The sequence below is a fragment of the Balaenoptera borealis genome (genome assembly GCF_965194805.1).
Source record: "Balaenoptera borealis genome assembly, chromosome: 9".
Lineage (NCBI taxonomy): Eukaryota > Metazoa > Chordata > Mammalia > Artiodactyla > Balaenopteridae > Balaenoptera > Balaenoptera borealis.
This window is the reverse complement of record NC_138873.1, coordinates 18850964-18865595: the sequence shown is the minus strand read 5'-3', so window position 1 is coordinate 18865595 and position 14632 is coordinate 18850964. Positions and strand designations below refer to the sequence as shown.

General features: G+C 35.8%; 1 protein-coding gene across 2 annotated transcripts in view; it reads left to right on the top strand.

Moving 5' to 3' along the window:
- Positions 1-14632, top strand: part of ADGB (androglobin) — a 166886-nt gene that overhangs the window by 80310 nt on the left and 71944 nt on the right. For both annotated transcript variants that reach the window (XM_082405431.1, XM_082405432.1), the window contains exons 11-13: positions 77-251; positions 3177-3267; positions 7930-8059. In XM_082405431.1, coding sequence (XP_082261557.1) covers positions 77-251; positions 3177-3267; positions 7930-8059 — 396 coding nt within the window. The remainder of the gene's footprint in view (positions 1-76; positions 252-3176; positions 3268-7929; positions 8060-14632) is intronic.

Below are 14632 nucleotides of genomic sequence, written 5' to 3'. Positions count from 1 at the left end.
ATAATGACGAAAAGTATTATCTTAAGTGCATGAAGCAAATACAAGAATCCTTTTAAATCTGCCTTCCACCTTTTAGGCTGATTCTGCTGAGAAGCTTAGGGAATATGGGCTTTCCCACCTCTGTAGCCATCCTGTGCTGGTGACAAGAACTAGGTCTTGCCCCCTTATAGCACCACCAAAACTACCTCCTATACCTCCGTGGAAACTCCTTCGTCAAAAAAAAGAAACTGTTATAACAGATGAAGCTCAAGGTATGAATCATATTGTCTGAAAATCTTATTAACATTTCTCTCTATGAAGTTCTAATAGTTTCATTTGTAATGAGATACATATCAAGGCAAACAACCCAACATTACAGTTAAAACCTTCATTTAATTTTATGTCCGAATTTTGTCTTTAATCCGAATTTAATCTTTAAAGGATTAATTCTGCACATCTCAGATGCCAAGCAGTTTGGTTTTCATGTCTAAACTGGTCAGATATATAAAGGCCATTCTTTGGGTGACGGCATTGTGATTATAACTGTGATAGAAAAGTGGTTTGTAGTAAATAATATAGAAGGTTAAGCAGCATATATGTTAGGCCACTGGTGTGAATTTCTAACATGGGCATCATTCTACAGTGCCCTGTAGGACATAATCTTTGAATTGACCGATTTCTGTTTGGAACTCCTATAGGAATAGGACTTTTACCCTGGGCTGGTTCCCGTGTCAGTGTTGTCATGTAGCCACAGTGAATGGCAGTTGTGCTCAGAAATACACAGGTTCACACAGGCTGAGAATGGGGCAGGGAGGCTGTTCCCACCTTGTTCTTATTCTCACCTTTTGTTTCTAAATTCTTCATAATCCGTGTCTAATTCTTCGCTCCTTCAATCATTTTCTCTACAAGTCTTCATTTTTACTGCTTTTACCATGAGCACCACGTTTGAATGGAAGAGAGACCAAGATGGCGAGAGAAGAAATGAGCGAGACCATAAATGAAAAATCATAAGGAGAGGGGATTAGAAAAGAAAAACTAATAATTAAAAAATTATGGCTTAGAAGAATAACTTGTTTATGTTAATTCAACATAAACATATGGCCTTTCCATAGCTAATTTATACTTGCGATTTTTAATGAAGGGTGATAGAGAATTGTGGTGCTATGGTTTACATATGTATATGTGTGTATATGTGTATATATATTTCCCATTCCGAAAAGTTTAAATTATCTTTGTTCAAAAACAGCTTTTTTTGTTATCTTTTTTGTGTTCATTTCCTTGCTTTCGCGTTTTCTTCCTTTGTCTTTTCCAATACCTCAGTATCTTCTAATTGTATTCATCCAGTAACAGGTCATCACATTCTAGAAGTTGTTGCATTAGGGTTCACAGGCCTGTCCTTGAATGAACAATGAAGACAAAGCCACGATGAACATACCTGGTGCCAGTTTACTAAAGGCATCCCCGAGAAGCATATAAATAAGCTTTAAGTGGCTGGGCTTATGAACCATGTCTTGTACCCTTATTGATGGTGCTTGCTGTGGCTTCTGCTACCAATTCAAGTGTTGCTTATCCTTCAGTGCAGGGGAAACATATCTCAGTCACAGGGTAATACGTAAGTCTCGTTGGTACTCAGGATCCTAAAACCACAGTAGCCACAGAGATTGGAGTATTTACCTGTTCCTTGCCTCCTACTTCCAACCGTAATTTACATGTTTTTAAGATATAAATAACAACTGTTAACCATGTAATTTTCCTCACATTTTCTTTCTGCCTACGTTTATACAACAAGTACAGCTGGTGGCAAAGATTTTCTAGCACAACATGTTTTATCCTGGCCAGAAAAGAACAAAGATTAAAGAAATATCTGGTTTAGATATACAGGAGAAATGGTCAGTTCATCTTTTTTTTTTAAATTAGACTTGTCTGCCTCTCTCCCTCCTGCTTGATTATTTCAGTTATTTCCTTACATTCTTTGAGTTCCTGCAACAGGCTGTTTGTGCCACCAAAGTGCCAACTGTTGCTTTGGATTCCAAGAACTTTCCAGTTTCCTCCCTCCCTCCTTCCCTTCCCTCCTTCCTTCCTATCTTCTTCTGTCTTTCCAACCAAAGATCAGCATTCACATGATGCTTGAAAGAAAATCTTTTACCACTGAATGCTATATTTTAGTTAAATGCATAGAGCCACACAACCATTCTTCATTCAGAACATCAGGAATAGCTGAATGAAAGGAAAAATACTGGACATTCAGCTACTTCCTGGTTTTGATATTGACTGTTGTGTAATTCTGTATAATTTGATAGCTCCATTGTAAGCTGGGAAAGAAAACCTATGGATTGATGGGATTCCATAACTGCAGTGTCCTGCTTTGAGGCTCACCACATCATTGCCTTTCTTCTCTCTATTGGATTTAATATTTTAAGTGAAATTAACAGGAAACACAGAGAGAGAGAGAGAGAGAGAGGGAGAGAGAGAGATCAATATAGAGGTTATCACAGAACAAGCACAGAGAAGTCACGTGCACTGTGTTATAGTCTCACTTCTCTTCGTCCTGTGGTCATCCTTTCCACTGCTATAGGAGCTTATTTAAAATAATTATGCCTAATGTTTAATTTCAATGTTCACCGTGTTAGTGCATGGGTTGTGTGCTATATCCATTGAGAATTTACTTCTATGTCAGCTTCAGACATCTTTAGGAATACCCACAACATTTTTCTTGACTACTGCTTTCTTTTCTACCTATGACCCTTACTTTGTTACATTTTCTGTTCTTCCACTATCTCCATGTATTAGTCCACATTTTTTTCATGTCCTGAGCAATTGTGTTGTAGAGGTTAACTAAAAGAACACATTTTTAGTAAAAGAGTTTTATAGAAAGTCTTTTGTGTACTTGAAATAGCAGCAAATGCCAAATAATAACTCCAGAAGACATTGCTGACTTTCTCCCTTGAGACTTCATTGTTTCACGTTGTAAATCTGGAAAGCAACTGAGAAATAGACTAAAGAAATCTCATATTGGTAGGATCTATAAAGTCCTTTTTAATATAAAACTTTATGTATCGTAGTACATTTCTATTTAACTCTATTGAAATTTGCTGGGTAAATAGTTAATCTAATCAGTACTGCATTAAATGTCAAATTTTACATATAATCTTGAAAGATTTTTAAAAAAGTACATCACACTACCTTTTTCTTTTTAGAATTAGTAATAAAGAAGCCTGACCAGTTTCTTGAGATTTCAAGTCCGTTTTTGAATTATAGAATGACTGCATTTACAATTCCAACAGAAACGTAAGTATAGAACATTCTTTCCCATGAATTCATCTTGTTAACAGATGAAGCATTTTGTGATTTGTGCAGTTAAAAATGTATCCCTTGGTGACAAATGTATTAAAGTTTGTGTCAATGCAGTGATCATAGGAAAATAAAATTTTTAGGTTCTATTTCACAGTAATAAACAGTTAAGATAAATTTTGAATTGGTCAAAATGAGGCCTAAATATGTCTGGCTTTACAGTTTTGGCTTCTGTTTTAGAACAACACAGTATTTTGTTTTACTTTAAACATTAACACTGGGGAATGTTTTTGGTTATTACCTGATAATTAAATCACAAGATCAAATGATTGTCATAAAAACCTGGGAGGTGAAGTCTGTCAGTCTTAGAGGAGAAAAAAAGAGCTAACTAAATACAACAGCAAAGACAATGAAGAAGAAAAAGGAGGAAGGGGAGGAAGAATCCAAATTTACTAATATTTGAATGTGACAATAGGGGTAGAAATAAAAATTATCATCCTGGGTCTAACGTTTTTAATGAGTTCATAGTGGTGAAAAGGAAGTCCACAGATAGCAATAATGAGAAGGAATAGTGGGTGATATGATTATTACCACTAAAAGTGTGGTGATTTGTTGTGAAGCAATTGATAACTAACACATGGATATATACATATATCAAGGATTATCAAATCTATTCTTTAAATTTGTGCAGTTAAATGTACTTCAATAATCCCTCAGTAAAGTTGTAAAATATAAAAATAAATAATAGTATTTAAAATGGTTAAAAAAATAGGGATTCTAGAACCAAGGAATATAATAACTGAAATTTTAGAATTCAGTGGATGTGTTTAATCACAGATAAGATACAGCAAAAAAAGACAATTAGCAAAGTGGAAAACAGGTCAAAAGATAATATCCAGACTGAAGTATGGAGACCAAAAAAAAAAATGAGGAAAAGTATAATAAAGACATGTAAGAAAAGTTGAAAAAGACCAACATACTTGCAAGTGGGTCTCAGAAGTAGAGGATAGAGAGTTTGGGGAATAATCATGAAATAAAAATATAATGGCCAATATTATCCCAAAAGTTAAAAAAAATCAAGTCAAGATTCAGCAAGTTCTGAAAAAAAGTCAAGTAATGTAAATGGGGAGAAAACTGCCGCTAGATAATCATAGTAAAACCATAGACAAACATAATACAATAATACATAGATATAAAGCAGAAGAAATACTGCAAAAAAAATCAGCGTGGATAAATGTCACACACAAAAATATTAGACCAAAGAAATCTGGTATAAAAAGTATACAGTTTAGTTTTAATTATTCTATTAATAAAGATTTTTAAAAAGAAAAAAAAAAGCAATATATGGTGTTGGAAGTCTTGATAGTGGTTACCTGTGGTGAGGAGTGCTAGCTGTGATTGGGAAGCACATCTGGCAGGGCTTGTAGAGTGCTGGTAATATTAATATCTCTTGATCTGAATAATGGTGATATGGCCATATTTACTTGGTGATTTTTCAGCAAGTTTTACATTTATGATGTGTGTACTTTTTTGAACTTTTTTTTTTAAACTTTACTAGAACATCATTAAAATTTTTGAACAGCTTATAGGTCACAAATATAATGACCATTAGGTATGTTTCATCCTTCTCTTAGATATATTAAAATCCACGATAAGAATATAAGTTGATGAATAAAAGCAGTCAAAATTTAGATCAGAAGTCTGTTCATTGCACTGTCCTACTTTTAGAGCTTCTTTACATCATAGCCCGTTAATTTACATTTTATGGACTCTAGTTAAGTTGAAAATATTAGAAACATTATTCAAATGTTTTAACTTAAAGCTCCTGCAGTTCTATGCATCAACAATTCACTGAAAAGTGGGTGAGGAGGGACCCCCTAGGCAGCACTAGTAGACAAACATGGCATTTAGCCATGTCAAGCTTTATAAACAGAAAAAACAATTTGCTGCTTCTTTGGTTTTAAAAATTTGTTCTGCTATGTATTTGCAAATCTAGTTTTCCTCAAACTTTCATTTTAACTTATAAAAATTCTTATTTTATACATAAATTATTAATTTCTATAAAAGTTTTAAATAAATTTAGTTAGCTGAATTTATTTAAACATTTTAAATTGTATTTACAACAGTACTGTATTTTATTTTTGCTTTAAGCAATTCTTGAAAAGCCAAAAATCACAAATAAAATCTTGCCAATTATATAAATCATCATTAAAAGTTCAAATAATCAAAATGTTTTTTGGTAACCTTGGTTTTTCCTATGTACACTATTAGTTTTTACAAACCAAAATTTTCTTATAACTTAATTATAAACCTAAAATTAAATATAAAGCTACACATTTTATAGCCTAATTTGTTGGATTATGTAACATGCTACACTTCTTTCACCTGTTACCAATACAAAATACCGCATAAAGACAGAATTTTCTTAAACTTAACATAAAAATATTAATGCTTTATACTTTTTCTAATTAATTTTATAGTTAGTGTTATCCACTAAGATGATGATTTTACCATTCCAAATAATTTTTGATTATCTCTTAGCTTATTGAGATTGCATATTACTCAAATATTTTGCGGATTGTATGAACCAGAGCTGCATACACCACCAGGACACATTTTCTCAGGATTCAAACTGTCACACACAGACTCCTAGAATCCCTATGCCAAGAGAGACCACAAATGCGTTGGTTTCATAACCTGAACTTCCAACGTTGACTCTCTTACTTAATTTTCTTATGCTTTCTTTCAGCTTTTTAACCTAATTAAGTTGGATGAAATTCTTTAACCCAGGTCTAGGTGACTTCAACACTTGATTGGATTCAACTAATCTATTCACTGCTTGAACCTGTTATGAATTCCCTAGTATATCCATTTTATCTGGCAGAGCCAAAAGCAAAAACATGTGAATGGCATTTCCTTGTACGTGACTGCTGTACGGTCAGAGTTCTCAGGTCAGCACAAGAGCAAGCCGGCTTTTTGGCGAGCCCCGGAGAATGAGTGCTATGCAACTGCCTTTCCTTGGAACACTGTCACTGCAGCAACAACATGCCCAGTTTGCCCAGTCCTGGCTCCTGGCCTTGTTTTAGAGAATCAGAGCCTCACAGATATGTTTGTGCTACCCTCTAGTGGCAGTTTCAGAGACATTTAGCTTGAGGTGAACCAAGTTTTACAGAACACTAGCAAGGAAAAATCCAAAAGTATGGGAAGTTCTATATACATGAAATTTAATTTTATCTTTGAAACACCTAATATATTTGTACTATAACAAATATCTTTTTATTGTACCCATAAACTTCTAGCTGTGGCAACATTGATTTGGGGTCATGTCAGCAATAACTTTTTTTTTTTTTTTTCAACTTTTTGGGTTTGTTTATTTATTTATTTATTTATGGCTGTGTTGGGTCTTTGTTTCTGTGCGAGGGCTTTCTCTAGTTGTGGCAAGTGGGGGCCACTCTTCATCGCGGTGCATGGGCCTCTCATTATCGCAGCCTCTCTTGTTGCGGAGCGCAGGCTCCAGACGCAGAGGCTCAGTAATTGTGGATCACGGGCCTAGTTGCTCTGCGGCATGTGGGATCTTCCTGGACCAGGGCTCGAACCCATGTCCCCTGCATTGGCAGGCAGATTCTCAACCACTGCGCCACCAGGGAAGCCCATGTCAGCAATAACTTGAAAGAAAATACTGTATGCTTGGGTAGCTAGTATAAATATCACAGTTGTAAACTTAAGGGCTCAACGTGCATCATTAAATTTTTGACTCCAAGCCCTATTTCACTGCTACATTACTCTGATACTTAATTAAATCACTTCTAAATGCCAGGTTCCTATGTGTTCTGATCATCAACATTCAAAGATGGCCACCATAGCTTTACAATAAATAGCGTTCCAGAAAATTTTTACACCATTCCAGTGACTGATAGAGAATATTGCTTCAGTAGTATATATAGCAATTAAATATTTTTTAACATGAAGCAAAAGAAATTACTGGTTGTAAAAGAATGAGAGTGATAAAATGAAAAAAATCAGAACTTTCTATGGTTGACCAAACATCACTATGCAACGGAATATTATTCAGCCATTCAAAACGAAGGAAATCTTGCCATTTTTGTGACAACATAGATGGACCTTGAGGATATCTCAAGTGAAATAAGTCCGACAGAGAAAGACAAATACCTTATGATCCCACTTATACGTGGACTCTAAAGAAGACAGACAAGCAAACATGCTCATAGATACAGAGTACACGAGAACAGACTGATGACTGCCAGAGGCAGGGCATGGGGGTGGATGAAATGGGTGATGGGGGTCAAAAGGGACAAACTTCCAGTTGTAAAATAAGTAAGTCCTGGGGCTATAATGTGCAGCATGGTGACTATCGTTAATAATACTGTGTTGTATATTTGAAAGTTACTAAGAGAGTGGACCTTAAACGTTCTTATCACAAGGAAAAAAAATTGTAACTGTGTGTGGTGGTGGCCTACGTTAACTAGAATTGTGGTTATCATTTTGCCATATATACAAATATTGAATCAACATGTTGTATACCTGAAACTAATATAATGTTACATGTCAAGTATATCTCAATAAAAGCTGCAGTTATTTATTAGTAGCTTTAAACAAGAGATTAAGATAACAGAAGTTTTTTTCTTTTTTTTCCATTAGTCATTTTGTACGATCTTTGATTAAGAAAGGGGTGCTTCCAGGATCTGGTTTATCTTCCCTTACTGAAAATGATGAAACTACAAACTTTAGCCAGACAGGCTTAAGTCAGTTGACAAGAAATATGTCTCAGGTAACTATGTTACTCTTATTATTAGCCTGATTCTTAACTATAAAAAATTTTTTTCTTAAATTGTGAAATATATTATACATAAATGCATTTAAGCAGAATAAAGAATACTGAAAATAAACTTCTTATGTACCCATCTTCTAGATTAGAAAGTGGAATATTCATCTCTCATAGATGTCTCCTGTGTTCTCTTTTTTTTGGGGGGGTGCACTGCATGGCATATGGGATCTTAGTTCCCCAACCAGGGATTGAACCCGTGCCCCCTGCAGTGGAAGCACAGAGTCTTAAACACTGGACCACCAGGGAAGTTCCACGTGTGTCTCTTCTGAATTGTATCTCCTACCTGCCATACAAGGTTTGGTATTTGTCAGCTCCACACTGTTCTAATTTTGTCAGTTATGTACACGTTTATGAACAATATATAGCTTGGTTTCATTGTCAACCTCATTTTATTTTTGTGGACTCTTGTATTAATTCTTCTGGGATTTCTTAATGTTGTTTATGAGATTTGTCTCTTTTGCCACATGTTACAGTTCATTCATTTCACTGGTCAAAGGTATTTAATACATAACTAGTCTACCATTTAAAAACATCTTTCACAGTGTTAATGGCTACATTCATTGCTTTTTGTTTCTTGCTATTGCAAGCAGTGGTACCATGACTCATCTTGACTGTCCCTGTACACACATGCAAGAGTTTCTGTAGTTCCAGGGTTTGTGAACTTTTATGTGTTATGTCTCCCTTTGTCAATTTTCTAAAACACACGATGAATACAACTTATCTCTTTCTGCGTATGAGCTGAGTATTGGCAACAGGGAACAGTGGAAAGCAGAACAGCTGTCTGGGTTAGCACCGTGTGAACATACAACGTCACGATTTGGTGGTTGAAGGTATACTAAAGGATAGCTGCCAGATAGTTGGGCAGTTCAGGTTACAGGAGTGTCTGTAGACAGGAAGATGTGACCACATGGAATCCAACAATGGGCCTAATAACTGCTGTAACTTCAAAGTAGTGATTAGCATATGTGACATTTCAGATTTTGCAACAACTCTAATATAATGTAAAATATTGTGATTTCTTTCATGGATAAAGTCACAGTTATTGCCAATAACACTGTAGCTACTCACCTGCATTGATAAATTAAAAACTGAAGAAAACTGAATGCTGAACTTCAGCTAAAGATGAAAATAATCTTTCAAGCAACCATGTTCATGGATTCCTGAAATCTAACCATGGGCCCCAGTGGACACTAGCCTAGGAAGCTCTGTTCTAGGATATGAATCTGGGAGTATCACTGATGGGTCATAGGACATTCACCTTTTAACCTTACAATAAAATGCACTGGATGAGAATTTTCTCTGCACACCACATTCTGGCCAACCCATATATTGTCTGATATTTCAACTTCTGCCAGTGTGGTAGGTGTGAAAGGGTTTTAATGCATAATATATTTGCATGTTCAAAAATAAAATTATAAGGCATACATCAAGAAGTCTTGTTTCCATGTAAGTACTTCTCCCACTTTCACTGCTTTGCCCTCTGTAGGACACTTTCAGGGTGTCTTTATGTAAATATAAAGAAACATACAATATTCCACCTTTTTCTACTCAAAACTTAATGAAATTTTTTTAAGTTTTTACTTAGTAAATACTGGAGATAATTTCACTATGCCTAAAGAGCGTCTTTATTCTTAAAGTCGCATACTATTTCATTATGTGAATGAACCATAGTTGATTTCTACCAACCTCTATAAATGGTATAAGATACATTGGAGGGTACAGAATCACACGCAGGTAAACACATTTTTTAGAATTAGTTGAAAAGCAGAGACTAACAGATGAGAAATCTTGCAAGAAGAATGAATAGACTTAAACATTGTTAAACTTTTTTTCTTAATTTCAAAGTACTGTATGCAATAGTTTTAAAGAGTCAAAAGTTACCAAAAAGGTAATCACAAAATAACCAACCTGTATTACCCCTCCTCATTCTTTAGCCTTCCTCCCCAGAGTCAATCACTTTTATTTAAGTGTTTCTTCTGCTATGTGTCTCCATATTTCTAAGTAGTAGGCTGTATGAAGGCAGAAATCTTGATCTTTATCATATACTGTTTCTCCCTCAGCACCTGCAAAGATGCCTAGCACATGACAGACACTGTTACGTATTTGTTGGATGACTGAATTCCGTTCTTTCTCCATCTATCAATTTAAACATTATCTCTTGACCTCTTGCTGTAGAAGATAAGGATTTAGCACTCTCGTATTCACTTACCGTCTCATACCTCCACTTTCCTCTGTCTTCAAGATTTTTTCATTTCACAAGTTTTTGTCCAATCAGTACTCTAGCTGTGAGGCTGGATACCAGAGCAGACCCCGTTGAGATTTCCTGAGCTGTTACATAATGCTTCTCACCTAATAGGGAAGAAGCTGTTGGGGAAGCTAAGAGTTCTACGAGCCGTAACAGCTGGAGCCCTAACGGTGGAAGCGAAGGGCTCTGCATTGTGGCTTGATTGGCAGGATCTCTGACTGAGATGCCCACTGCCCCCTGGGAGTCTCAGTGCCCCTTGTATACTTCCCAGGCCTCTCACAGGTCTGGCTCCTGGCTCGTAACTGGGACTGGCTGCATAACTTGTGGAATGAAAATGCAGGGCCCCTTGTTCAACAATTATTAAGAATGTCAAGAGAGTGACAGCAGAGCATTAAAACAAACACAGGGCCCTTCTGAGCCCAGCGCCCTGAGTGATTACACACTCATGAAGCCGGCCCTGCTCTTGAGCTTGCCTTCGACACACAATCTGGCTGATAGACTGCAGGCAATAGTGAGGTGTGCCATTTCAGGCCGAAGCACTTACTGAGTCTGCACGTGGCTTTGCAGGTCTCTGCTTCTCCCACAACCATCAGGAAACCGCGTATCCCAGTGGCAAGGCTACAAGATACAAGTTTCTAGATCCCTACATCACAACTGGGAAAGGAATCCCTTGAAAAGGAGCCCCCCAAAATGGGCTGAATATGAGGGAGAAATTAACCCTATGTGTTAAGCCATTGAAATTTCAGGATTGGTTTGTTACCTCAGACTAGCCCAGCCTAATATAGTTTATGTTTTTAAATAGCAAAATTACCCTACCTTTGCCCTTAAAATAGATACAAATATTAGGGACACTAGGCCTGTTTTCAGACTTTCCTTAGGAATTAATATTTAGTGCAAGTCAGGCATTAATTATTTACCTGTTTCCTTTTCCACCTTCATCATTACTTCAGGCTGTAATAGAAGAAGGATGGTAATAAATAAAAGTATTCTTCCGTTAAAAAATATTCTAGCTGTGGAAGGATTTTTATTGGAGAGACAAATTTCTTTTCTTACACAACTTTTTGTACAAACCAATTACTTCATTTTTTTTTCTACGACACATTAGGAAACCTTCCCAGACACTCTTTTTAAAAAAAAGAAACACCATTGAACAAATACCTTTAAACCCCCTTTACCACACAAACACATCAGATAACTCTACCAATGCCGCCTGTTTTCCTGGAGATATCACCCTCTGGAATCCTTTGCTCTCTTGCTCTTGTTCCAACTGATGGAAACGTGCACCTGTCATCATTGGACTTTCTTTTCACTCTCTCCTCTGATGGATTTTCTAATTCTTGGAAACTATGCTCTCCTGCTACTTGATACCCTAATTTAGGTGGTGCACATCTTCTAGTGCTCCCTGAGAAAAACTGCGTGGGAAGTGAAAATTATGAGGGTTTTGTATGCCTGCAGATGTCTGTATTCCACCCCCTCCCCTGATTTATATTTTGGCGTGTTGTAGAATTCCAGTGTGGATGTTCTTTCTTTCAGAATTTTAACTCTGTTCCTTAACTTTTGTCTTTTACCTTCAACCATTGCTCTTAAGAATACAGATAACATTTTGATTCTTGATCTGTTCTAGGATGACTCTTTTTTTGCCCCTCTGGGAATGTTTTAAGACATTCCTTCCATTCTTGGAATAAGAAAAATTTACAATGATTGGCCGCGTAAATGAGTCTGTTTACATGAACTGTGCTAGGTACTCCATGAGCCCGTTCAACCTGGATACTCACGTTTTTCAGTTCTGGAGAATTTTCTTATACTTTTTCCTCAAGAATTTCCTTTTCTGAGAACAATAATATTGAATACATTCACATTGCTGTGCCACTAACCTCCAGAAATCATTTCATCTTACAAAACTAAAACTTTATACCCATTAAATCATTCTGCATTCCTGCCCCTTTTCAGCCCCTTAAAACCACCATTCTACTTTTTGTCTCTAGGATTCTGATTACTCTAGGTACCTCAAATAAGTGAAATCATACAGTATTTGTATTTTGGGGGCTGACTTACTTCACTTAGTAAAATGTCCTCACAGTTCATCCATGTTGTACCATGTGTCATAATTTCTTTCCTTTAAGGCTGAATAATATTCCATTGTTCATGTACATATACCACCTTTTGTTTATCCATACATCCGTCAATGGATACTTGGTGAATAATGCTGCTATGAACATGGGTGTATAAATGTTTCTTTGAGATGCTGCCTTCAGTTCTTTTGGGTATATACTCAGATGTGGAATTGTTGGATCATACGTTAATTCTATTTTTAGCTTTTTCAGGAACCACCATACTGTTTTCCATAGCAACTGCACCATTTTATATTCCCACAGAAAGTGCAAAAAGGTTCCAATTTCTCTACATCCTTACCACATAACAGTAACAATAACACTTGTCATTTTCTGTTTTTTTTTTTTTCTTTTTTCTTTAACAATAGTCATCCCAGTGGCCGTGAGGGTGGTATCTCATTGCAGTTTTGATCTGTATTCCCCTAAGGATGAGTGATGTGGAGGACGTTTTCCATGTGCTTGTTGGCCATTTGTATATTTTCTTTGGACAAATGTCTATTCAAGTCCTTTACCCATTCTTAAATTGGGTTTCTTTATTTTATATTGTTTTTGTAGAAGTTCTTCATATATTCTTGATGTTAACCCTTTACTAGACATATGAGTTGCAAATAATTTCTCTCATTCCATAGGTTGCATTTTCACTCTGTTGATTACGTCCTTTGAATGACAGATTATTTATGTAGCCCAATTTATTTTTACTTTTGCGGTCTGTGTTTTTATTGTCATATCTAAGAAACCAATGTCAAATCCAATGTCGTGAAGCTCTTCACCTATGTTTTCTTTGAAAAGTTTTTTAGTTTTCGTCTCTGAGTCTTTTGTATCAACTTTACATCCAAACTTTCTATTGAATTTATTTCACTTTCCTATTTTTAGTTTCTAAGAACTGTCTCTTGTTCTTGATTGTATTTTTATAGTTTATTATTTGATAAATGAGTATCTTCTTAACTTTCTGATATTACTAACTTAAAAATTTCTCCCTATATTATCATTTCTGATTCCTATGAATCTCCCTACCCACACCCATTAGTTTCTTTCTTTTATATGAGACTCTTTCCTCAATTATCTAGCAGTACTTTTTTGTACACATATATTTAAGGAATTTATGAAATTAAAGAGCTGCTGATTAGAAGAAGCTTTATGGCATGGATAGAGCTTGTCAACTGGAAGTTTTAATTTGAGATAATTGGGGGTAAATGAGCTTCATTTGGGGTGGGACTAGCTCCAAATATCAGATTCCCTGAGGATTTTCCCTGGCTCTGTTGTGTCTCAGGTTAAGGGTCCTCTAATCTCCCTGCTGGGGTGGAATGTGGTCATAAGGATTGTTATATCCTTATCCACCAGAGTTATTAAAGCCGAGCAGCACAGAGTTCCTGAGAGTCTCAAAGTTCAGCATGTGGATGTTCACTTAATTCCTCTCCTCTCTATGTAGTAAACTTTCTTGCTTCCCACAGTATCTGTGAACCCAGATCTGGAGACTTTTCATTTAATTTCTCTACTTGAAGCAACTTCCAGTGTCCTGTTTAGGCAGAAGAAGGATAGATGCTAAACCAGAAGGGATTAGGGAGAAGTGGGGATTTGTCTGTTCCTTATATAGACATTCAACCCATCCCTGTATTTTCAACCTGTATCTCATTCTGTCCTTCCCAGATGCCTGCTAATTGTTTCTGGGGTCCTAAGGAGTGGATGGGCTTGCTTCTCACCAGCACTTAGTATTAAGTTTTGTCTACTCTGTTGTCTTCTCCATATACTTTACATCATCCAAAATATCACCCATCAGTCTGTATAAATTTATACCATTTTATCTTTTATACTTATTTTAATTGTGTCCCAGAGATAACAGAGTCATACATGTGAAGCTTATTTTCCCTGTTAAAAATTTGAGAAAACATTTTTATAATTTGAAATAATCTTTAGGTTCCGTACACTAATTATCAATCATAATCTCATTTTACTCCATCTGTATTAATTATAGGTGCCTCATACCAACTAATATATCTACTTGGGGATATTATTGTTTTTATTTAACTTTTATTATAAGATTCAAATGTTTAATACACTCATATCTTCTGTATTTTAATGTCACAAATTTAAACTCTCAGCCAAATTCACATCTTTTGAGTTTTAAGGTTAAAAACAAATTTCGTTTTGCTGTAGGTTTTA